Genomic DNA, 25,240 nt, shown 5'->3' with positions numbered 1-25,240 from the left:
GTAATTACTTATTTTCCTTTCCAGATCCTTTCCGGGAGCTTTCCGGGAGTTCAGTTATGGGCGTGAGAGGTTTGCAGGGGTTTGTGGGCAGTACCTGCCCACACATCTGTACAGTGGTGGATTTCCGAGAGCTGGCAGAACGCCACCGAAGCGAGCACCCTGGGAGCACTCCTACCATCGTGGTCGACGCCATGTGTTGTCTCAGATACTGGTACACTCCCGAGTCTTGGATCTGCGGTGGCCAGTGGCGGGAATACTTTTCTGCTTTGCGGGATTTTGTTAAGACTTTCACAACTGTCGGCATCAAGCTGGTGTTCTTCTTTGACGGCATGGTGGAGCAGGAGAAGAGAGATGAGTGGGTGAAACGGAGGCTCAAGAACAATAAGGAGATCTCCAGGATCTTCCAGTATATCAAGGCACACAGGGGGCAGCCCGGCAGAAATATGTTCTTCATCCCGTCGGGGCTGGCCATCTTCACACGCTTCGCTCTGAAGACCCTGGGTCAGGAAACCCTGTGTTCCGTACAGGAGGCTGATTATGAGGTGGCCTCTTATGGCCTCCAGAATAACTGTCTTGGGATTCTTGGAGAAGATACTGACTACTTAATTTATGATACTTGTCCCTACTTTTCAATTGGTGACCTCTGCCTGGAGAGTCTTAGTACTGTCATGCTTTGTAGAGAGAAGCTCTGTGAGAGTCTGGCTATCAGCCTAGCAGACCTTCCTCTTCTGGCCTGCCTACTTGGCAATGACATAATCCCAGAGGGCATGTTTGAGAGCTTTCGGTACAAATGCTTGTCTTCGTACACCTCTCTCAAGGAGAACTTTGACAAAAAGGGTAACGTTATTTTAGCTGTAGCAGACCATATCTCTAAAGTTCTTCACTTGCATCAGGGTGAGAAAAAGCTGGAAGAGATGTTACCTTTGGGACCAAACAAAGCTCTCTTTTATAAGGGTGTGGCATCCTATCTTTTGCCAGGACAGAAATCTCCATGGTTTTTCCAAAAACCCAAGGGTTTAATAACTTTACCCAAGCAGGTGGTATCCATGAGTTCAGACCCTGAACCCAAGCAAGGAGTTCCCATGTGTGCGGAGCCCGAACCCAAGCAAGGAGTTCCGTTGTGTGCGGACCCCGAACCCAAGCAAGGAGTTCCCATGTGTGTGGACCCTGAACCCAAGCAAGGAATTCCCATGTGTGCGGACCCCGACCCCAAGGATGGAGTTCCCATGTGTGCGGACCCCGACCCCAAGCAAGGAGTTCCCATGTGTGTGGACCCCGAACCCAAGCAAGGAGTTCCCATGTGTGCGGACCCCGACCCCAAGGACGGAGTTCCCATGTGTGCAGACCCCGACCCCAAGCAAGGAGTTCCCATGTGTGCGGACCCCAACCCCAAGCAAGGAGTTCCCATGTGTGCGGACCCCGAACCCAAGCAAGGAGTTCCCATGTGTGCGGACCCCGAACCCAAGCAAGGAGTTCCCATGTGTGCGGACCCCGAACCCAAGCAAGGAGTTCCCATGTGTGCGGACCCCGAACCCAAGCAAGGAGTTCCCATGTGTGCGGACCCCGAACCCAAGCAAGGAGTTCCCATGTGTGCGGACCCTGAGCCCAAGCAAGGAGTTCCCATTTGTATAGATCCTGAATCTAGGCAAGGAGTTCCCATATATGCACACACTGCAATCAAGCAAAAGTTACCTCTAGGGGCAGATCCTGAATATAAACTGGAAGCATCCATGTGTACAGACCCTGCAATTAAACAAGACCGCATACATATGGAGCCTGAAGTCAAACAAGTAACTATGGTTTCAGACCCTGAAATTTTAAAGGTACGTAGATATGCCTGTCTGAATCTGGGATGTCATGATTGAAAATATACCCGTTGACAGATTGATGGATTTGCCAGTGAATATTTATTGACTTCTTGCATAGTTAAGGCACTGTGGGGGACACAGGGCAGGACCTAGCAGTGTAGTTAGTAGGTAGGACATGTGCATTGGCAGCTCACATTATAAAGTATGCTTCATATTGGTGCCTGCCTATCCTAGAAGAGAGCTCTGGGAATTGGAAGGAGAGTGATCACTGGGGTAAATACAGAGAGATGTTCCTGAAGAGGTAAGAGTGAACCAGACCTTTGTGGGAGCTGGACTAGGTAACAAATAGGTGTTGCCTTGGGGTATGAGGTAGACCAGTAGGCTGGAGTATGGGGTCTTAGGGGAGATATGGGGAGAGAGGTTGGAAAACGTGGAGTGTAGCCAGATTATGAAGACTGTTAACATGCCCCACTAGGAGTTGGGACTTAATTCTCAAAGCGACACAGAGCCCTTGAGGTTTTTATGGTGGGTTACTAGTTATTAACTACATGTGTGAGCTTCTGTGCTAGGTGGGTTACACATATTATCTCTTTTTTTTGTTGTGGTTGGTTGTTTTTGTTTTGTTTTTAAGATTTTACTTATTTATTTGGCAGACAGATCACAAGTAGGCAGAGAGGCAGGCAGAGAGAGAGAGGGAAGCAGACTCCCTGCCGAGCAGAGAGCCTGATGCAGGACTTGATCCCAGGACCCTGGGATCATGACCTGAGCCGAAGGCAGGGGCTTTAACCCACTGAGCCACCCAGGCGCCCCTACACGTCATCTCATACCCACAAACCTGTGGCCCCGACAGTCCCCGTCTTCCGTCCACTTACACAGACCTGGGAATTCTCTGTCCTGGTCATTGTAACTCTTCTCTCCCTGGAGCTAGTCAGTCAGTCTCGCCACCGAGTGTAGGCTGCTGCTTTCCTGGATGACTCAGGAATCTCTGACAACTCTTCTGTGTAGACTTTGGCCCCTTCTGATCCATTTACTGTGGTGCATGCAGAAATAAAACCCTTGATTTGGGTTCCATAACTCTTTGAAGAGTAGAAACAGTAGCCTTAAGCAGGCTACGGCCTGCCGTTACCTCGCCACGGCCGCTTCTCCAGCTGGTCTGTCGTGGCCCTGCAGGTGCTCTTCTGCCCCCATGCTAGGTAATGCCTGCTAGTCTTTTTTGTCATGGCTGGGGGGGTCATTCACTCAGAGATGGCCCCTGGCCATCCGCCGCTGGGCACCTGCTGTGACATACACCTTGCTGGAACTTCATGCTTGCAACAGTGCTGTGAGGGCAGGGGTCGTGTTTGTTTCTTTTCACTGTGGAGCCCCTTTGGCCTGTCCCACTGTCTTGCAGTAGCTGCTCAGGAAGCCTTGAAGGCTCTATTCCCTTTTTCTTGTACCTGCCTCTCCTTGAGTGATGCTCTCCTCCTTCCCATACAAGTCCATGGGTTCTTCTGTCTTGAGAAGTCTCACCTCTTTCTCTGTTGCATGCAATGTAGCAGATAAGCTAACTTGCTAACATAAAAAATCATAGTGAGAAGTAGGATGTGATGTGTCTTTTTTTTTAAAGATTTTATTTATTTATTTGACAGAGAGAGATCACGAGTAGGCAGAGAGACAGGCAGAGAGAGAGGGAAGCAGGCTCCCCGCTGAGCAGAGAGCCCGATGCAGGGTAAGGGTCCTCCTGTGTTCTGAGATGGGAGTCCCCGTGACTTAAGGGTGGGGAGGAAAAGTTTGACCCAGAGGGTACCTAGGAAAGACCATCCGATGCTTCGAAAACAGGCCTCAAGTTCCATTACTGGACAGGAGACAGCCATCCAGAAGTCATCTGACTGTACGTGGTCATGGAAACCCTCCAAGGAGAGGGTTGTGTAGGATGGAGCCTTCTGAATACATCCACTAAGAGAGGTGGTCCGACCAGGAGGGGAATGAGGAAGGCTGACCCCAGGGGAGAAACCCAAGGAGGCAGCTTTTAAGAATGAGAGCAGAAATGGCCAGGACTGCCAAGTGCTGCAGAGTAAAGTGGAAACGGGGCTAGGTGGCTATTGGGGTTGGCAGTTAGGAGGGGTTCAAGGCCTGAGAGAGCCGTTGTCACACTGGGGCCTGGTGGAGGTCAGATGGCCAGGGTTTTAAGAGTACCTTGGAGGCAAAAGCCAGAGCTGGGGGTGCTTGCTCCTTCAGGAAGTTTGGTGGTGGAAGAGCCTCGGATGAGGAGGAGAGTGGGAAGCAGGAGTGCTGTCTAGATCTATAGTTAAGGGCAGCGGTAAAAGGTACTTATTAGAAGACTCTGATCTAATTAGTGAATTAAAGTTCTAATTATAGAGAACTTACCTGAAAACCCCTGTATTCCCTCAGATTCTATACACTTGGCAAAATTGAAGATTTCTTGGTAGGGAGAATACGGTTTGTTACAACTTTCTAGATAGATTTGTTAAAATACATCTCTCTTGAAAATGAAAAAGACTCAGATATGGAAGAGGCAATAGGAGAATAAGTCAAGCTATTTTGCCTCAAAAGGATCGTTAAAAACACAACTATAATGTCGGTAGATTCAGTATCAGAAGGAGCACGTAGAGAAAGAAATAGCTCATTCCATTGACCTTCCGTTAGAGAATCAAATAACAATCCTTTAAAAAATATTTTTTAACCTTACTTACCTTAAAGTTGCAAGCTTTCTGCTATCCTGATTTCAAGACATTTCAGCAAGGAGAGAGACGTTCGGTAATGTGTGTGGCCTCGTGACAGTGGTGACGCTGGGAACCACGCGCTGTGGGCCAGGCCTCGTGTGCCGGTCTCATTAACCGTCTGCCGGTCTCATTAACCGTCTGCGTTGATGCATTTAACCCTGAGGATAGCTCTGTGAGGTTGGCACTTTCATTAAACCTACTTTATATCTGAAGAACGGAAGGAATAGAGTAAGATTCGATTCTACAAAAACAAATCAAAATGACTAGAACTGCTTAAAAGTATGTATAACAAGAATACTGATTCAGAGTTTTCAACATTCCAAGTTGTCCTAACACCACATTTTAGATGCCTTCTGTGGCAGACTGTTTGGATTTGAATTTTGAGTAGTAATCTGCATAAATCACTCCTGTACTAGTGAGAATGTTCTTCACAGGGGCGCCTGGGTGGCTCAGTGGGTTAAGCATCGGACTCTGCTCAGGTCATGATCTCAGGGTCCTGGGATCGAGCCCCACACCAGGCTCTCTGCTCAGCCGGGAGTCTGCTTCCCCCCTCCCCGCCTCTCTGCCTCTCTTCCTGCTTGTGATCGCTCTTTCTGTCAAATAAATTAATAAAATCTAAAAAAAAAGTTCACAGAAAAAATAAAAGCTGTATGTAGATTACTATAGGCCTGTGATCTTAGTTCCTTTCTTTAATTTTTTTTTAAGTATTTTATTTCTTTATATGCAAGAGAGTGAGCACAAGCAGGGGAGAGGGGTAGGGAGAAACAGGCTCCCTACCGAGCAGGACGCCAGACACAGGGCTCTCTCCCAGGACCCTGGGATCATGATCTGAGTCTAAGTCAGAGGCTTAACTGACTCAGCCCCCCAGGCGCCCCTTAGCTCCTTTTTTTTTTTTTTTTTTAAAGATTTTATTTATGTATTTGACAGAGATCCCAAGTAGGCAGAGATAGAGGAGGAAGCAGGCTTCCTGCCGAGCAGGGAACCCGATGTGGGGCTCGATCCCAGGACCCAGGGATCATGACCTGACCCGAAGGCAGAGGATTTTACCACAGAGCCACCCAGGCGCCCCACACCTTCTTTTTAAGGAGAAAGTGGAATGCAGCCCTGTGTCTTGTCACCTACCTTGTGCCCACATTGCTGGTTATAAGGCAGAAACGGGGTGTGCAGTACCTGTGTTTGCTCAGTGAGGAATTACTGAACAGCTGAGCGACTGTGGTACGGTTTGTGACCCCAGCAAAGTGCAGTTTACTCAGGGAGGTCGGACCAGATAACTACTACAGGACCCGTGTGGGCTGACCCCATTAGGCAAGGGGAGGTGAGTTGCGGTTGGGAGCAGAAGGTGGACCCGAATGAGAGAGGGGCCTATGAGGTGGGAGGGCCCTGAGAGGCGCCTTTCCTGGAGCCCAAGTGCGGATGAAGAAGGTTCGAGTATTCCTGAGGAGCAGAGAAGGTGCTCCCTTGGGGCTGGTTTCTGCGAGGACGCTGGGGCCTTGAAAGTTAGGTTGAGGGTGCTTTGAGGAGGGCAGTGACGGGGCCTGTTTCTAGGAAGACAGGAGGTCGGGCTGGAGAGCGGGGAGTGGGCTCGGGCCGGTTGGAGTCCGCACAGTGACGCCTCCCGACAGGCGCCAGCAGGCCGGGGGCCGCGGAGTCCATGCGCGGAGCCCGGCGGGCGGTGGGAGGTCAGGAGGCGTGGTGGACAGCTTGGAGCCTCCAAGGGCTGAGGAGAGGACGCTGGGACGGCCCCGTGCCGTGAGTCCGAGGGACCGCGACCCACTTCCGAGGGCCTAAAAGCACCGGTGTTGGTTTTTCCTTCTGAAGGTCACTGTTTGTGTCCGAGGAGAAAGCAGCTGTGTTTGGATCTTGTGCAGGTGGCTAGAGCGCATCACGTGCAGGCCGAGAGCTACCTGGTGTACAGCATCATGAGCAGCGGCGAGATCGAGTGCGGCAACACGCTGGAGGACGCCCTGGACCAGGCCCTGCCCAGCCAGGCCTTCGTCTACCGCCCGGTGCGGCAGCGCGTCTACGCCCTCCTGCTGGGCGACGGCAGAGGTGAGCCGCCGGCTCCGCGGGCCGAGACACACCGGATCGAGCCGAACGCGTTCTCGTCAGAACACAGAGATAATCGAAAGGGGTTTTGTGTCTCTGCAAAATCTGTAATTGAGAAGCGCACTCGCATCTGTGGCACGTTCAGGGTCATCGCCGTGGGACAGCTCTGTCCGATTAGCAGACCGCTGAGCAGTATTCATTAGAGGAGCGCATTGTTTTTATAAAATGTTGTAGTTTTAGTCCATAAAAGGATTTGTGTTTTCTGGAAAAACACCTTGTTCTCCTGCAGGAGTGTGGGGTATGTTTATTATGAGAAGACCATGTCTACTTATTTTTCTTCCAAATGTGATTTTCATAAAATAATTCCATAAAATCTAGTACATCATATTTTAAAGTATAAGCAAAGTTTTCCTTTAGAGTGTTTTTAAAACTTTTTTTTTTTTAAAGATTTTATTTATTTGTCAGAGAGAGGGAGAGAGAGCGAGCACAGGCAGACAGAGAGGCAGGCAGAGGCAGAGGGAGAAGCAGGCTCCCTGCCGAGCAAGGAGCCCGATGTGGGGCTCGATCCCAGGACGCTGGGATCACGACCCGAGCCGAAGGCAGCTGCTTAACCCACTGAGCCACCCAGGTGTCCCTCCTTTAGAGTGTTTTTATTTAGGTTTTTCTCCTCTATATTTTCCTTGTGTGGCAACAGCAAGAGAGTGGGAGAGGACTGCCAGTGGCCAGAGCAGGAGAGTTGGGGGGCCTCCCTCACCGTTTGGAAAATCCTCTGTTTTTGGAAGAGTTGGGGGACACGGGGGTAGAGAACGGCTCTTCATAGTAAAGACGAGTGATGCTTCACACGTGTAGTTACCTCTGAGGTGAGGTCCTGTTCCCCTGCGACAGGCGTCCAGGGACTCTGGCCTCACTTGACAGCGCTTAGATGAGAAACGGGGCTGTGCACACCGTGATTGGGACCGGAGGCAGAAGCAGTAAGATCCCACTGAAACCGTGTCTGTGGTCCTTTTGCCTAAACTCCGTTCTTTCCAGACGTATTAATGTCCCGCTGTTGTTCCAGGAAGTAAGCCTTCACATAGCCTGTGGGTCGGGACAGTCTGACCCAGGTGCTGTCCTTGTCCTTGGTCTGTTGCTGTGGAGCAGCGAGGCTCTCTGGACCCAGCTGCCGTCAGAGTCTTAGCACCTACTGCCTTGTCCCACGCGTGCTGTCCCAGTGCAGGGGCTTCTGTGCCCTGAGGAAGGCGTGAGCAAGACATTGACACTAACTGAACAACAGAAACCAAAGAACCTATGGAATAAACTTTGGGACCAGATAGTACTTAAATAATTTTTTTCTATTTCTTTTTCTTACGTGGTTTCTTCTCCATATTCTTTCTTAACTGCAAGTGATTTTGCATTGATTGTCATGATTAAAAAAAAGATAACCATGAAAAAAAATTTACATTGTAGAGGATTTGCCGGGAGTTTTTATTTTTTATTTTTAAATTTTTTTTTTTAAAGGTCTTTATTTCTTTGAGAGAAAGAGAGTGAGAGAGAGCATGAGTGGGGCAGGGGACAGGGAGAGACAGGTCCCCCGCTGAGCAGGGAGCCTGATGCAGGTCTGGGTCCCGGGACCCCGGGAACATGACCTGAGCCACGGGCAGACGCTTCACTGACTAAGCCCCCAGCACCCCTCATTAGTGCGGTTTTATTAACTACATTAAAGACCTTCATCAGTTTCATCATCTGTTATACGTTCACTCATTTATTTATTTCTGTGTGTGTGTGTGGTTTCGTGGATTCTGTTCGATGTCAGGACGCAGAATCGGTCCACCCCCATGAAGGAGCTCTCTCATGCTGCCCCTTTGTGTCCTGCCCTCTGGCTCTGTCCCCTGTTCACCACTGGTTCGTCCTCAATCTCTGTATCTTGGTTTTTGCAAGAATGTTGCATCAATGTTTGGTCATGTCAAGAATGTCACCTACGTGTAATCTTTTGAGATTATGCATATGTTTTAAATATTGTAATATGATTCTTACTTTTCCTTTAAACCAGGGCTGGCGAACTTCTGTGAAGGGCCAGATGATAATGCATATTACAGACTTTGAGGGGCACCTGTAGTCTGTGTGGCAAGTACACTCTGCTACTGCGCTGTAGACACGAGTGTCACAGGAGCGTAGCTGTGTCTCCGTAAAGCTTAATCTACTTTTTCCTTGTGGCAAAATTTGAATTTTATATAGTCTTCCTTTGTCACAAAGTACTCTTTTTTTGATAATTTTCTAATCTAAAGTAAGTGAGCTTATTATAGTTTTCAGACTGTATAAAAACAAGCAAATCAGATTTGGCCCATTGACTGTCATTTTCCAACCATTATATTAAACAGTCACTTGCCTTTTAGAGCAGTTTACAAATGAGAAGTCTCTTAAGTGCACCATTTCTGGTGCTTTCCATTTCTTTGTGTAGCTCCAAATGTCCTTTGGTATCAGCTTTCTTCATTTAGAGAACTTGCTTTTACACTTCTTTTGGTGCTCATTTTATTTCCTAATTTTTTCCCCTGAAAATATCTTTATTTCAGAAGTATAGTTTTGCTGTATATATAATTTTAGGTATTTTGTTGTTGTTCAGCACTGCAAGGATGTGGTGTTATCTCCAGCTCGTATCGGCTGCCGTGTGGTGACTGAGGTCATCCCCACTGCTGTTCCTCATCTGTGACAAGTGTGTTTCCCTCCGGTTGTCCGTAAGGTCTCTCTCTGCACTGGTTTCCAGCAGTTTGTTGAGGCCGAGCTTTGGAGTGATACACCCTGTTTATTCTGCTTGGGATTCCTGAGCTTTTTAGACCAAAGAGTGTATATTTCCTACCAAGTCTGAAGGAAAGTGAATTCTGTTCCATCAAACATGGTCTCCTGGCTGTTGTTTTCCTCCTCACTCTGGGCCTCCCGCTTCCTGCCTGGTTGGCTGCCCGCGGTGCCCGTCACACACCCGGGCTTGCCCTCCGGCCCCCTTTCTCTGTGCTTCCGTGTGACTGAGTCCTGCCGCGCTTGCTTCAGGTTCGCTGAGCCTTCCTTCCGCGACACCTGTTCTGCTGTTAGCCCGTCCCGGGCGATGTCTCGGTCTTCACCCCCTGTGCCCCCATGCTCAGCTTTGCCTTTCAATCCTTAAATTTGGGGCGCCTGGGTGGCTCAGTCATGAAGTGTCTGCCTTTGGCTCAGGTCATGATCCCAGGGTCCTGGGATCGAGTCCCACATCGGCTCCCTGCTCAGGAGGAGCCTGCTTCCCCCTCTCCCACTCCCCGTGCTTGTGTCCCTTCTCTCACTGTGTCTCTCTCTGTCAAATAAATAAAATCTTTTAAAAAATAAATAAATTCTTAAATTTATGCAGTACCTATTTTCAAGACCTTGTCCACTAATTGCATCAGCTCCCTCTCTTCTGGGCCTGGGCCTGTTAATCGACTTCATCCTCCTAAGGGGGCATGTGTTTCTGCTTATTCTCAAACGCACTGTGTTTTGATCGCAGCCTGGAAGATTCTGGATCTGTGAAGGGTATTGTGTTCGGTCAGGCAGTAAATTTACCTGATCCTTAAGCTTTATTAGGCTGGGTCTGTGGGGACTCTCACTCTGGAGCTGGAATGGCCCTGCTCCTGGGGCTTGGCCTTCCTGGGCTGTCTGTCACCTGAGTGTTAGGTGTCTAATGAGGGTCTCTGCACCTTGGCTAATGAGGGTCAGTGCACATTGTGGAGCTCTGTAGGGTCCACTGGTTACATGGCGGGGCAGATCTGTCGTCGTCTTGTCCAGCCTCCCTGCGTTTTGCTCTGGACACGTTAGAGCTCAATTCTCAACGAGGTCCTCAGGGTCACCTCTTCAGATTTTGGAAGCTCCTTTCTGCGCAGTGCCTGCTCTGGTGTTCTGTGCTCCAGTCCCTTGGCTGTCACACAGTCCTGAGCTGCAGATTCTGCTTGTCTCAGAGACTTTCTTGTTCTGGTTGGACGCTCTTTCCCTAGGCTGCAGTCCGTGCAGTGCCTCTGTCCAGCTCAGGAATGCGGTGGTGCAGAAATGTGTCCGGAAATGGAGGTGTCGGTCAGAGGACTGGTCCGGCAGGTCTGCCCCCATCTCTGCCACCCCCCACCTACTCTGCCCCTGCTCCAACTCCTGCCCTCTGCCACCCCCACCGTGTGGAAGGCCCTTACACCGCGTTTAGCCTTTTTACGCGCAGATGGTCCCATTCACTTGCATTGCTCTAGAAACTCTATCCGTGTTGATAAATACAACTTTTGTTTTTCTGGCTCAGGCCAGTCTTCTGATTAATTCTGTTTGTCCCTTCTTCTGAACGTAAAAACCACCCCAGACTAACTTCCTCATCAGAAGTCCGTCCTCTGAAAGAAGCGTGTGCTTTTCCTTCTAAGCTTCTCTCGGTTTATGTGCTTGTTTGCCTGATGTCCTTGTCCCCACTGGCTGTCGGCTGAGCTCGCAGAAGCTGTTCAGGTGGCATCAGCAGATTCCTGAGTTTATGTTTAGAATATTAGCCTTTCAGGAGTGTTTTCATTTTGCACCTCGGGAAAGGGTGATGGTAATGGTTGAGTTGCAGATGGCAGGAGCACGAGCTGAGCAGCTTTCTCTGCGCCCAGCCTGATGGACAAGTGGGAGCCACTTGTTTAAAGTGAGGTGTTTTTGGAACCAAAGGCATTTTTAACTCCGCGGGTGTAGACCCTGAGCCCTAGACCCAGCCTCTGACACCCACACAGCTGTAGACCCTGGGGGTCTGAGCCAGAAGGTGCGGGCACCGGACAGATCCCTCATTGTGGCCACACGTTGGAGAGCGCGTCCGGTGATGTGGGGGTGCTGGCGACACTCCTGCCGGCGTTTTGTCAGAGGAGTGTGCGCTGCTTCGGTGGCCGCGTCGTGTTCCGGCCCCGGGAGGGAGCATCACGCAGTCATCACCGTGACTTTACGGCACTTCTCCCTTCAGATCCCAGCTCCGTCTCCTAGTGAGAGTCCTCGCTTACTGTGTCACCGCGAAGCCTTGTGTATTTTAGGAAACAGAAAAGAACTGGAAAGATGCCAAAGGCAGAGCCTGTCCTGCTCCCTTCCTTCAGGTCGTTAGCAGAGCTGGGGAAGAGCCGCCTGCTCGCTCAGTGACACCCTGGGAAGCCCACCCGGCAGGAGGAGGCTGGTGGCCTCAGCACGGGCAGTCCAGGTGTGCGGCGCCTTCACAGAGCGCCTACAGGCCAGCAGCTCATTACCATCTGAGGTCTGTCTGTGCAAAAAAGTACATGTGGGGAATTTTTTAATTTTTTTCAGGACTCGGGCCATATATAGATACAGATTAAACCAGCCTTATATTCCAGAACTACAAGGACAAATATTTTTCTTTAAAAGCCTGAGGGATGGTTTATTAAACTTAAAAATTAAGCGATTGTAATCAACGACTTCTCCTCACTCTCCCCTCGCCTGCTGTTGCCCCCAACGTCTGCCCACAGGCCCTCCCTGCCCCTGCAGGCCAAGTGAGAGTGGTCAGCGAAAGCTAGCTGGAGCTTCCGTGGGGGACGGGTTGCGAGAGTGGACCATTGCACAGCTTTGCTCCAGGCAAAATATCTTCCTTACATACAGACGATCATAGAGTGTGCATCGATGTGTCTGTTGTTTGGGAATAGCAGGAGACCAAGTTTGATCATGTCGTTTTCCCATTTTCTATATAAAACATTACAGCTTGGGGTGCCTGGGTGGCTCAGTGGTCAAGCTTCTGCCTTCGGCTCAGGTCATGATCCCAGGGTCTTGGGACTGAGCCCCGAGTCGGCCTCTCTACTCACCGGGGAGCCTGCTTCCTCCTCTCTCTCTGCCTGTCTCTCGACCTACTTGTGATCTCTCTGTCAAATAAATAAAGTCTTAAAAAAATATATTACGGCTTGAAGGGAGTTAAACTAGCAAGGACTTCTCTCAACTTCTTTATCCCTTTGAACACAGAGCCGAGCAAATTGAAAGTTTGAGTGAGAAAATCGACTTTTGTTTTTTTGGAATTGCCAAACTCAAGTTTCCTCTTCTCTTTCTTGATTTTTAGGCACTTAAGAAGATTATTTCATTCTAATTCAGATTAACCAAATTGTTGTAAACATTTCTGCTATAGTTTCAAAGTGCACACCAGGCTAAAACCTTTGAAATTTTGTCTTTCCTATTTAGGCAGTTTTATTTATTTATTTATTTATTTTTAAATTTTTAATGGAGGTAAGTTGATATAAAGTACTGTATTCATTTCAGGTGGACAACGTGGCGACCCGACATTTGTATAAATTAAGAGGCACTCAGCACATGGAGTCGGCCACTCAGCACATTCGCTGTCAGTCACCGAATACACTTTTTCCAGGGTTGTTGATGCGTTCTCTATGCTGTGACTTCATCTCCATGCCTGGTGGTTTTATGACTGGAAGTCTGTGCCTCTTAATCTCCTTCCCTGTTTTCACCCATCATCTCACCCCCCTTGCCTCGGGCAGCCACCACATTCTTCTCTGTATTTAGGAGTATGTTTCTGTTTGTTCATTTGTTTTGTAGATTCCACATACAAGTGAAATAATTTGGTATTTGTGTTTGTCTGGCTTATTTCGCTTAGCGTGAGACCTTCTGGATCCATCCATGCTGCCCAAAATTTCATTGTTTTTTAGGGCTGTCTGATACTCTTCTGTGTGTGTGTGTGTGTGTGTGTGTTGCATGCACCAGCTCTTTGTCCGTCCATTAGTCACTGGACACTTGGGCTCTTGCTGTATCTTGGCTGTTATAAATAATGCTGCAGCAAACATAGGGGTTCATAGATCTTTTCAAATTTGTGTTTTCATTTTCTTCGGGTAAATGCCCAGAAATGAAATTACTGTATCACATGGTAGTTCTACTTGTAATTTTGTGAGGACACTCCGTGCTGTTCTCCAGAGTGGCCACACCAGCTTGCATTCCCACCAACACTGCACAAGGTCTCCCCTTTCTCTGAGTCCTCACAAACACCTGTTGTTTCCTGTGTTGTTAATTTTAGCCGTTCTGACAGTGCGAGGGGAGATCTCACTGTGGTTTTGATTTCATTTCTCTGATGATGAGTGGTGTTGGACATCTTTTCATGTGTCTGTTGGCCATCTGGATGTTTTCTCTAGAGAAATGTCTCTTCAGGTTCTCTGCCCATTTTTTAATCAGATTGTTTGGTTTTTTGATGTTGAGTTATAGAAGTTCTTTATATACTTTGGATACTAACCCTTATTGGATATGTGATTTGCAAATTTCTTCCATTCACTAGGTTACCTTTTGGTTATAGTGATGATTTTCTTTGCTGGGCAGAAGCTTTTTAATTATTTATTTAAAGATTTATTCATTTATTTATTTGAGAGAGAGAGTAAGAGAGAGCACAGGCGGGGGTGGGCAGAGGGAGAAGCAGTCTCCCCGCTGAGCAGGGAGCCCAGTGCAGGGCTTGATCCTGGGACCCTGGGATCACGACCTGAGCTGAAGGTAGACGTTTTAATCAACTGAGCCACCCAGGTGCCCTAGGGCAGAAGCTTTTTAGTTTGTTGAAGTCCCAATAGTTTATTTTTGCTTTTTTGCCTTTGCTTTTGTTGCCTCAGGAGATGAATCCAAAAACAATATTGCTCAGACAAAGTATCCAGGAGTTCATTGCCCCTTGTTTTCTTTGAGGAGTTTTATAGAAAAACCTTTGAAATTATGTGGTACCCCAGAGAATCGGCTAACCTCTAGCACTTTTCAGCAATATCTGTTTATTTTAAGAGGATCTTGGGTAACACTTTGCTCCTGGCTCTGGGTTTTGAAGGACTGGGAAGTTTGTGTCTGTAGGAGGGATAATTTGGATTAAAAGTGAAAATGCAGGATGCCTGGGTGGCTCAGTTGGTTAAGCAGCTGCCTTCAGCTCAGGTCATGATTCCAGCATCCTGGGATCGAGTCCCACATCAGGCTCCTTGCTCAGGAGGGAGCCTGCTTCTCCCTCTGCCTCTTCTACCATTCTGTCTGCCTGTGCTTGCTCTCCCCCCCCCCCCTCTCTCTGATAAATAAATAAAAAATCTTTAAAAAAAAAAAAAGTGAAAATGCTGCTGTCTGAATATTTAGGTTTGGATAAGTCATCATATAATGCTTATTCTTTGTAAATGCTGACACATTTTCTAGCCACTGTACGCTGCCCTCTTACTCTCCTGTGGGAGAGGAAGGAGGGGAAGGCACCCTGAAGGAGCTCCTGTTGCCCGGCAGCTCACTAGGGTGAGGGCAGGGCGCAAGAGAACCTGCAGACGCTGCATAGTGACCGCTCACCTCTACCTGCCCTGCCCCTCCTGAGAAAACACTGTCTGTATCGCTGTCATTTCCTGCGTCCTTGCCATAGTTTCAGATAAAATTTCATTCAAGGAGTAACAGTTCCGATCAGCAGGTCTGTTGGACCTTGCATCCTCTGGCTGGTCGATTTCTAATGTGGTAAGGGTTACGGGTTTTCCTGTTCACGCCTCTGTCAGTAGCCGTTAGGTATCGCCTTTTAAGCAGCCGGCACACTCTTGGTCTGTGGCTGTGTGGCGTGGTCACTGAGACTCATTGGAATTAAGTCATTCACCTGAAAAGCAAAAGCTTTTGTTCTTTTGTTAATTAGGAGAAACTGTAGTTAATATGGACTTAATCCTCACTGGTCTAAATTATGAAGAAAAGAAGGAATCTGCTGTCTGTGGTGATGTAAACTTGGAGAAGTAGGACGCTGGAGTCCATGCTGCCCTTCGGCCTGGTTTGTGCAGATCTGGGGTGTGTGGAGCCTGGTGAGCTGGTTTTCGAGGGCGGCTCTTTCTTCCTGGGTTGTAGCAGAGTAGCTGACCGGTGTGTGGCATTTCCCAAAACTGACTTCTCCAGGTAGATTCCCTAGTAAGTGTCCAATAAATGATGGCCGTGCCTTCTTCCTGCGTTCTTCAACGTTAAAGCTCTGAGAGGGCGACCCCAAACCCCGGGGTTTGGAGGGTTAGAACAGTTTCAGTTGAAAGATGGTATAAAATGTGGTTTTGTAAATGTTTTGATAATTTTCCAAAAGACAGCCGGCAGGCTGGTGGAGAGCTCTTGTCCGTGAGATACTGCGCCTAGTGAGGTCTGTCTCTGGGTGTGAGAGAGTGCGCTCCATTCAGAAACAGCGACCTGAAACATTCACTCTGTTGACTGCTTTTTAGTGTAATGAATACATAGGCCAAGAGGGTTACATAGAGAGTTGGGGGGGGGGTTGTTTTTAACAACTACAAGAACACTTTTCAGAGTTCTTTCTTTCTTTTTGTGTTTGTGAGATTTAAGTTGAATGTGTTTATTAAACTTTGTGTTAACAGGCATCTGCCCTGGGCGTCGTGCTGGGACTAAGGACTGTGACGAGGTCTCAGGAGCTCAGTTGGGTGGCAGTGAGGGGGGGACGGTGGCGTGTGCAGTGTTGGCCAAAGTGCTGCGGTGGACAGCACGGAAGTCGGGGCGAGGAGAGAAGCGGGCTTGGAGTGGGGGTGTGGTGGACATGGGCCGAGGAGGTGAGAAAAGGCACGGTGAGTTTGAGGGGGAGAGGTTCGCCAGCTGAGGAGCAGGGGGTGAGCCAGAGCTGGCTTCGGCTTCCCTGGGGACCCAGCCCAACAGCACACATCCCTGGGGGGTGATGGGCCAGAGACTCGGGAACCCTGCGGGTCACCATGTGCAGGTGCAGCTGGCGGTGGGAGCTGGAGGCTTGGCATGCTCCCAGGTCTGCACCCTTCTGCTGGCACAGGGGGCTGCTGTTGTGGGATCTTCAGTTAGGACCAGTGTCCTGGTCCAGTTTTCATTGTAAAAAAGCAAAAACCAAAAAGCTCGCATTTGCATGGAGAATGCCTTGGATGGGGTGAGTCTGAAGGTGGTCTGAGCAGGGCTGGGCCCGTGTAGGGTAAGAAGCCAGGTCCCAAAGGGCCAGGGGGTGGTCTTGAGAGCCCTGGGGGAGGGGAAGCATCGGGTTTGAGTGCTGGAAAGACAGCAGCCTGGTGACCCCAAGGTAGGTGAGCATGTCGAGTAGGAAAGCCACCTTCTGGCATTGCTCACGGAGTAAGCTAGAACGGAAGACGGATTGAATTTTTAATAGCAGTTAACAATCCAACATACGGAAATGCCTTTGTTCTAGATTATTCCAGCTAGCTTTTTAAATTGTCTAGTGTAATAATAGTCTTGATAGTTGCACAAAACAGTGAATTAAAGACTAGAAAGAACTGTGCTACTCCCAGTTTTCCCTAAGTGTTGTGTGGAGCAATGCGAGGGCCCAGGAGGAAGCACGCTGCGGGGATGTGAGAACTCCTTGTATTCACCAACTTGAAATTGGCCCCCAGTGGAGCTGGGTGTGCTCGTGCGTTAGCCTGGTGACCAGTATTGATACTCACGCGCTTCTCCTGACTCTGCTGTCTTCACTCAGATGGCGCCAGCCCCTGCCCCACCGTCAAGGAGTGGTTCGTGTACTCGGGGAACCCGCTGAGGCACCCGGACCTCGTCAGGCCTCTGCAGATGAACATTCCAGGTACAGACGGTTGGGGTTAAGGAAATCACTCATTTGTTCACCAGATACAAGTCCAGTAATGGATCCACCATAGAAACAGATTTTTTTGGAACTGCACATACACTGATTTTCATGTCAACCCTGGACGCACAAGGAGCGTGTCTGTCTAATAACGTTCTAAAACAGAGGAGTGGGCCTTCGTCCCACAGATGGACCCTGGGCCGGTCTTCTGTCTGCTCTGCCTCTGTCTGCCCTGACTCTTGTACAAGGTCGACATCAGCAGACAGCAAGACACACCAAGGGGAGCACGGCTGTGGGCCCAGGCCCGTTGCTGCCTGATCTCCAGCCCGGTAGCTGGGTGTCGCTTAGTAAACATGTGCTGCATTAACAGGGATTCTGATGTCCTGCTTGAACCAGCTCTCCTAACTCCTGCCAGAAGTTTGTTGGTGAACTGGAAAGGGAAGACAAAGGAAAGTCATTTTAGCTGAAAAATAAGTTTTCTCTTCTTGAGTGTTATCTTAAAACCTAAATGGGAGGGAATGAAAAGCAAAGTTCACCTAAAAATTAGCTGAAGTCTTTTCTTCCTGCAAGTTCTGAGTGCCTGAAACGAGTCAGGAGTTTGAGTGGGGACAGAGTTGTACCTGAGGGCAGGTCAAGGAAGAGGAGCTGGTGAGGGGTTATTTTGAGGGTTCTTGCCATTGTTGCAGAGGACAAATGTTTTTCTAAGACTTTGATATTCCGTTTTTGTATGCGTTAAATTCTCTCGTGCCACTGTTGTTCCCAGCACGCGGGTCTCCAGTTTACCAAATACAGGTGCGAGGACTGCAAAACAATTTTCTTAAAAATGGAATCTTGTTGGGAAGGAAGGTGAGGAAAGTTACTATAGGGAATATTTCCTTATTCTCTCAGCTGGTGATGGACTCGAACCACAAAAGGTATTTATCAAAAAAAGAAATGAAGATGAATTAACCTCTGCTTATACAGCAAGAGATTTTTTTTCAGGCCAGCCAACCTAATTTTTCCATGTTTTATTATATATGTGATTTCTGTCTTCTTGGATCTTTCCAAAAATAACACGCGGAGAGGGATTCCTACCGTTTCTGTCGCGGTTTGAATTCAAGGGCGCATTGGGCTCTGCTTCATTCTATTCGTTAGTCGGAAAGGCCGCTCCCCAGAACCTTGTCGTCCACTCTGGAGGCGGTACCATGATCACGAGGCTGCTTCTGGGGCTCGGGCAGGCGCCTCTTGGCCCTGCGGGGGCTGTGAAGGTGCCGTGTGGGGCCCCCGGGCGCTGAAGAGCTTGGGTGGGGGGGAGCGGGGCTGCCTTAGCTGCTGGGACAGGGTGTGGCGGACACAAAGGACCGCTTGTGCTCCTGTTCGTGAGGGCACGAAAGTGACAGGGTTTCCATACTTCAGTACTTTTTTGTATCCAAGAGGAAAAAGTGCCAAATGGTTTCATTTATTTATTTTTAAAGATTTTGTTTATTGGACAGACAGATCACAAGCAGAGAGAGGGGGAAGCAGGCTCCCCGCCGCGCAGAGAGCCCGACGCGGGGCTCGATCCCAGGACCCCGAGACCAGGACCTGAGCCCCAGGCAGCGGCTCAACGCGCGGAGCCCCCAGGCCCCCGCCTGACGGTGTTAAGCTGAAGCGAGACAGGCCGCGCCCATCTGTGTCCCGGCAGCTCCCCTGCCCCGGCGGCCGCCGTCCCTGCCCCGGGCTCCGGAGACCCGACGTGGCGGGTGCCTCTGCCCTTGTTGTGCGACGGCGACCGTCCGTCCGCGGCGAGGCCCGCCGTCCTGTGGGACACGGGTCCGGTGGTTCTGTTGTCCCGAGACGGCTGGAAGCGGCCGGGCTGCACCGATGCCGTGTGGGGCGCGTCCCGGTGGGGCGGCCGGAGCGTCCCCTCTGCTGAGCGGCGGCCGTGCGGGGGCCGGTCCCGGCTCTGCGCGGCGGACGGACGCGGGGGCAGGCGGAGGACCCGACCGGCCGGAGCGGGGAGCGGGGAATCGAGCGGCGGCGCGGGGGGGGGGGGGGGGGGGGGGCTCGTCGGCGGCGCCGGGTCCGCGCGAGCCGCGGGGGGCGGTCGTGGGTCTCCGTGTTCCGGGTCGCGCCGCGTCTGCCCCGCTCGCTCCCCGCGCACCCGGAGACGCGCCTCGGTCGGCCTCGGACGCGCGGAGCCGGCGCTTCCTTCACGCGGCGGCGGCCCCGGGCGGGCCCTCGAGGCGCTCGCGTCCTCCTCCGTCGCCTCCCGGCGCGCGTGTGGCGGCCTGCGGAGCCTCGGACCAGACCCCGGCGGGGACCAGACCCCGGCGGGCGCTCCGAAGGGCGTTCTCGTGCCCAGAGGCGGGGCGGCGCGGGGCGGCGCGGGTTTCCCTCTGCAGGCGGCCCGGCCTGGCTCCCGCCGCTGCCCGGTGGCTGCCCGGTGGAGGTTCCGGGCGACGTCGTGTGTCCCCGCGGTCCGTGTGTCCCCGCGGTCCGTGTGTCCCCGCCGTCCGTGTGTCCCCGCGGTCCGTGTGTCCCCGCCGTCCGTGCGGCGCATCCGCGGTCCGTGTGTCCCCGCGGTCCGTGTGTCCCCGCGGTCCGTGCGGCGCATCCGCGGTCCGTGTGTCCCCGCGGTCCGTGTGTCCCCGCGGTCCGTGTGTCCCCGCCGTCCGTGTGTCCCCGCGGTCCGTGTGTCCCCGCGGTCCGTGTGTCCCCGCGGTCCGTGTGTCCCCGCCGTCCGTGTGTCCCCGCGGTCCGTGTGTCCCCGCCGTCCGTGTGTCCCCGCGGTCCGTGTGGCGCATCTGCGGTCCGTGTGTCCCCGCGGTCCGTGTGTCCCCGCGGTCCGTGTGTCCCCGCGGTCCGTGTGTCCCCGCCGTCCGTGTGTCCCCGCGGTCCGTGTGTCCCCGCGGTCCGTGTGTCCCCGCCGTCCGTGTGTCCCCGCGGTCCGTGTGTCCCCGCGGTCCGTGTGTCCCCGCCGTCCGTGTGTCCCCGCGGTCCGTGCGGCGCATCCGCGGTCCGTGCGGCGCATCCGCGGTCCGTGTGTCCCCGCGGTCCGTGTGTCCCCACGGTCCGTGTGTCCCCGCCGTCCGTGTGTCCCCGCGGTCCGTGTGTCCCCGCGGTCCGTGTGTCCCTGCCGTCCGTGTGTCCCCGCGGTCCGTGCGGCGCATCCGCGGTCCATGTGTCCCCGCGGTCCGTGTGTCCCCGCGGTCCGTGTGTCCCCGCGGTCCGTGTGTCCCCGCGGTCCGTGTGTCCCCGCCGTCCGTGTGTCCCCGCGGTCCGTGCGGCGCATCCGCGGTCCGTGTGTCCCCGCCGTCCGTGTGTCCCCGCCGTCCGTGTGTCCCCGCGGTCCGTGCGGCGCATCCGCGGTCCATGTGTCCCCGCGGTCCGTGTGTCCCCGCGGTCCGTGTGTCCCCGCGGTCCGTGTGTCCCCGCCGTCCGTGTGTCCCCGCGGTCCGTGTGTCCCTGCAGTCCGTGCGGCGAGTCCGTGCGGCCCCGGTGGCTGTACGAAGGCCGAGCGGCGACGGGACGGCGACGGCCCCGCCCGCTTCCTGCCCTGGCCGCCGCGTTCCAGGAGAAGAATCGGTGTTCGGAGCGCAGTGCTGGCTCCTTGGAGGACCGGCCGAGCAGCGAGCCCGAGGGCGACTCGCTCCCAGGACCCAGGACCACAACCCGAGCCGGAGGCCGAGGCTTCCCCGGTGGAGCCCGCGGCGCCGCTGACGAGTCCGAGCGAGCCGGGTCCCAGCCCCCGTCGAGCGTCGGGCCACATCCCCGCGCCCGGAGCTTCCTGTGGGAGACGTGCGCGTTACCGCGTTCTGCTCTCTTCGTACCTGCGTGAGCGCCTTTACCTTTATTGTTATTTTTCTAAGATTTTTTATTTCTTTATCTGAGAGCGAGCATGAGCGAGGAGAAGGTCAGGGAGAAGCGGACCCCGTGGCGCTGGGGCCCGATGCGGGGCTCAACCCCGTGACTCCGGGATCATGACCTGAGCCGGAGGCCGTCCAACCAACGAGCCACCCAGGCGCCCAGAACTCCTGTTTTGAATGATTGTTACAAATAGGCTCCTGAAGTTCGCCCAGCCAGTTTGCACGTGAGGGTGTCAGGATTTTTAGTTTGTTTTCCGTTGGTCAGGAATGCTCTAGGAAACGGAATGCTAAGTAAACACTCATGTAAATCACACTTGGGGACTAAAGCCTTCCCAGGTGAGCTCGAGACGTCGGCTACGTGCACACTAATCTCGAGACTCTGACCCACTTCGTGCTGACCGTGGACCCGAGACAGACAGGCTTATGGCTTTTCTCCGCAGCCGTGGGCCAGGGAAGTCTTTGGAAGAGGACGCTGAGGAGGTCATGTGTTTCCGTGTGAAACGCGTGCAGAGCTGCCACGGTCGTAGGAGTCTCCTTATCCGCTCACTTCTGTTGCTGTGACAGCACAAACTATGGGACGCCACGGCCTTGTTACTCACGGGGTGCAGGCAGCAGCCCTCTGCCGGGCAGACCCTCCAGGTGGCTCTGCAGAAGGTCTTCAAAGTTGGCGACCACTGAAGGGACTTCCTTCCCTGCCCCCTGCTCCTTCCTGCATGGGCTCAGGTCCCTCGGAAGGATCCGAGGCGCTCCTGTCCATCTGTTCGCACAGAATCCTTGACCAAGCTGCAGGATTTGGTTTTTGAAGCTGATGTGTTCTAGATGTGATGCTGATTGGTGGCCTAGAGATGAGAGCAGTTGTTTAGGTCTGTGGCTCTTTGAAATAGCTCAGCTGCCCCTGGAGCTCTGGGGGAGGTCGAGGAGCCATCCTTGCAGGCACAGTCTTATTTATCCCCAGGAGCAAGGGTGTGTGTGTGGCGGGGGGTGGGGGGTTGGGGGGGGTGGGGAGGAGCTCTGGGCTGATCTGCCGTCCGGTCCTGATCAAAATAGGTTTCTTTTATTTAGTTTTAACTTTTTAAAAGATCTTATTTATTTATTTGACAGAGAGATCACAAACAGGGGAGCAGCAGAGGGAGAGGGAGAAGCAGACTCCCCGCTGAGCAGGGAGCCCAGTGCCCTGGGATCATGACCTGAGCCGAAGGCAGACACTTAACCAATTGAGCCACGCAGGCATCCCAAAATGGGTTTCTTTTAAACTGAAATTATGAGTGGTGTCTTTGTGTTAGGTAGGCTCAGCCCTCTTGGATTAGCACGTGTTTAAACCACTTCATCTGGAGTGAGTTTCCCCGTGGAGGAGAACTAATCTAAATGAGCCTTCAAGGAAATTCACATCTTCTGGCTTAAGATGATGAAATCTATCAACCGAGAAGTAAATCTCTTGGGCCCTACTTAGGAAGAGAACCAACCTTATAATTAGGGCCATTATGTAGGCTCCTCAGGGTCCCACGCAGCCTAGCAAGTACTGCACGTGACATCAAAGGACTACAGCCCCGGGATATGTTGTCTCGTATTGGAGACAGAGATCCTTGGTTTCCCGAGAAGGCTGCAGAGGTATCTTGTCTCCTATACTGATATGTAAACAGGTGTTCAGTACCTAGGTTTTTTTTTTTTTTTTTTAAGATTTTATTCATTTATTGAACAGACAGTGATCACAAGTAGGCAGAGAGGCAGGCGGGGGGTGGGGGGGAGCAGGCTCTCTGCTAAGCAGAGAGCCCGATGTGGGGCTCGATCCCAGGACCCTGGGATCATGACTTGAGCCAAAGGCAGAGGCTTTAACCCACTGAGCCACTCAAGCGCCCCCAGTACCTAGTTTTTGACCAAATAAATTATTAATTGAATTTAGGATTAACATTCTCGAATTGAATTAGAAATTTTTGAGGACATGGTTTTTCAAACTGGTGGTTTTCTGTAATCCGTTTTATCATTAGACCCCAAGAACCAATTTCTTTATCATTGTGAGTTTTTCTTTTCTTATCTGTGTAAATGATTTCTTGGCTGTTTTGTGGAAGAATATAGAATGGTATTCAAACTCTGCCTGTGTCCAAATCACCTGGAGGGCACGTTACAGCAGATGCTGCTCCCTGACCCCTGGAGTTAGATTAGTAGGCCCGGGGTGCGGCCTGAGAATTTGCAATTCTTTTTTCTCTTTTTTAGGATTTAGCGTGTGCATGTACACGCACGCGTGCATGTACACGCATGCGTGCACACACACGCACACGCACAGGGATGAGAACAAAGGGAGCAGAGGGAGAGAATAGTCGAGCAGAGTCCCCGCTGAGCATGGAGCCCAGTGTGGGCTTAGTGCGGGGCTTACTTCCACACCCCATGAGATCACGACTGGAGCTGAAGCCCAAGAGTCGGATGTTCCACCAGCTGAGCCACCCAGGTGCTCCACGAATTTGCAGTTATAACAGATTCCCAGGTGACATCAAGGCCAGAGTGACGGCTGCTGGCATGGAACTGGTTGTTCAGGACATCTCTTGCGTATTGCTGCCACAAGTACTTGACTCTCAGTATGTCCCGTGAATCTCATTTTTTCTGTTTTAAACTCTATGTGTGAGCAAATGAAATGCAAGGTGCAGTGTTTCCACTGACGGTCCCCACTCACTCTGCTGGGGACTTGGCCTCTCGGCTGTGTGTAAATGTTGTGTATGCATCGAGGAAAGGACTAGAAACTGTATTTTCAAACACAGCTATATGTGAGTGGTGGGATTATAAATTTACTATTTTCTGATGCTTTTTTTTCCCTTAGTTTTTTACAATGCATGACTTTTAGAGTCAGAAAAAATGTTTTTCAGCTACTTGAGTACATTTGAAATAGCTGTGATGATGGAACGTTCCTCACTTACCTTCTATCAGGGTTTGGCAAACGTCTGTATTTTAGGTTTTGGGGGCATCATGGTCTCTGCTGCCTTGGCCCAGCTCTGCACTTGGACCTTGTGGGACCACAGACAGTGTGGTGCCGTTGTGGTGACACTTTATTCAGAGACATTGAAATTGGCATTTCCTTTGATTTTCTTGCATTTTTTTTTTTTTAATCACTTAAACATGTGAAAACTTATTCTGAGTTTAGGGCCTTGCAAAAACAGGCGGTGAGCTGGATTTGGCCCATGGGCTACAGTTTGCTGACCCTACAAGATGATTTTCTGAAAAGTATGTTTCTAAGAAGTCATGGCTGACCCTTGATAATCCTGGAATAATACCTCTATCTTATTAACTGGTGCCATACATTGTTTTTTGCCAATTGTCTTCCCTATTTTCTTTCTTTCAAGAGAAAAATGATTTTTTTTCTCTCAAATAAATAATGAACAAGTTTTTTTAGGTAACACTTCAGCTGTTTCAGGAATGCAGGTGGCTTTGCTGGGTTGTTCCACTTCCGGTGGTGGGAGATCGTGGCCAAGAGTAGTAAATGACACTCTGAGCAGTGGGAGTAGGAGGAGAGCTGCTTCATCGAGTCCTTCAGTTCTGACCATTCGGGTCCCGGGTTCGGTTTCCGTCGTGGCCGTGGGACATGGAGACCTCAGCCGCCCTGGCTCTTGAGGCGCGGTGTTGTAGCTTCATGACCGGACAGAAGTCACAGCTGCTGCCCAGAGTGGGGCCTGGCTCGGCCTGGGACCTGCCTGTGTTTGCAGATGCCGGCAAGAGCCCCCCCCCCTTCTTCAGAGGCCTGGGGCCATTATTTGTTGTGATTTAAGGAAATGAGTAAGGGTTGTTTTTTTAGACTTAAATAATTTAAATGCTACAACATTGTTGCTCTTGTTTGCTAACTTTAGGGCCATGCTTTCTGAGGCTGGGCCCACGGATGCCCCGCACCCAAGCCTCCAGGTTGCTCAGTGCAGGCTCCCGGCATCATACACACAGAACCCAGGAAGATGGTGTTTTTTATAGTCTCTGTAGTGGATTCTTTTTACCTTGAAGTTTGAAAACGGCTGGTCTGGAGGAATCAGAGCAAGCTGACAGGATAAGTGGGTGATCTTTGCATCAGCAACACACCGCGGCTGTGTTCTTTCCCATACCCGGAGACAGGACCTTCTAAACATACTCCGAAAGCCTTCCTAATAATGCAGGCCACAGCACCGTAGGAAAGAAGCCCTAGTTTCCCCCAAAACATAGTCCTGGAACAGGAGTGTTCTCCGTGAAGTGCAGACCTGCTGGCCTTGAGCGTTTGTTTCTTACCCCCAGGTGGTTTGTTCCTGCTCACTCTCTTGTCCCTTAACCTAAGGCCCAAAGATGTCAGAAAGGGCAGAGGTTAGGGTCTTTTATTCTTCATTGGAGTTCTACAGGAAGCATGTTGAT

The 25,240-nt window shown here is 51.4% G+C and overlaps 1 protein-coding gene across 10 annotated transcripts in view; it reads left to right on the top strand.

The window, feature by feature from the left end:
- FAM120B (family with sequence similarity 120 member B) overlaps positions 1 to 25,240 on the top strand; it is an 85,857-nt gene that overhangs the window by 10,902 nt on the left and 49,715 nt on the right. For 4 of the 10 annotated variants that reach the window (XR_014311706.1, XM_082730422.1, XM_082730420.1 and 1 more), the window contains exons 2-4: positions 25 to 1,823; positions 6,400 to 6,580; positions 16,959 to 17,060. Coding sequence is in view for 9 of the 10 variants with exons in the window: in XM_082730422.1 (XP_082586548.1) it covers positions 57 to 1,823; positions 6,400 to 6,580; positions 16,959 to 17,060 (2,050 nt within the window). In the remaining variant the exon portion in view is untranslated. Of the gene's footprint in view, positions 1 to 24; positions 1,824 to 6,349; positions 6,581 to 16,958; positions 17,061 to 25,240 lie in introns of all 10 variants that reach the window. The other 6 variants (XM_082730423.1, XM_082730421.1, XM_082730424.1 and 3 more) reach the window with 6 other exon arrangements.

Source organism: Mustela nivalis (assembly GCF_964662115.1).
Source record: "Mustela nivalis genome assembly, chromosome: 5".
Lineage (NCBI taxonomy): Eukaryota > Metazoa > Chordata > Mammalia > Carnivora > Mustelidae > Mustela > Mustela nivalis.
This window is presented reverse-complemented; position numbering and strand designations above follow the sequence as displayed.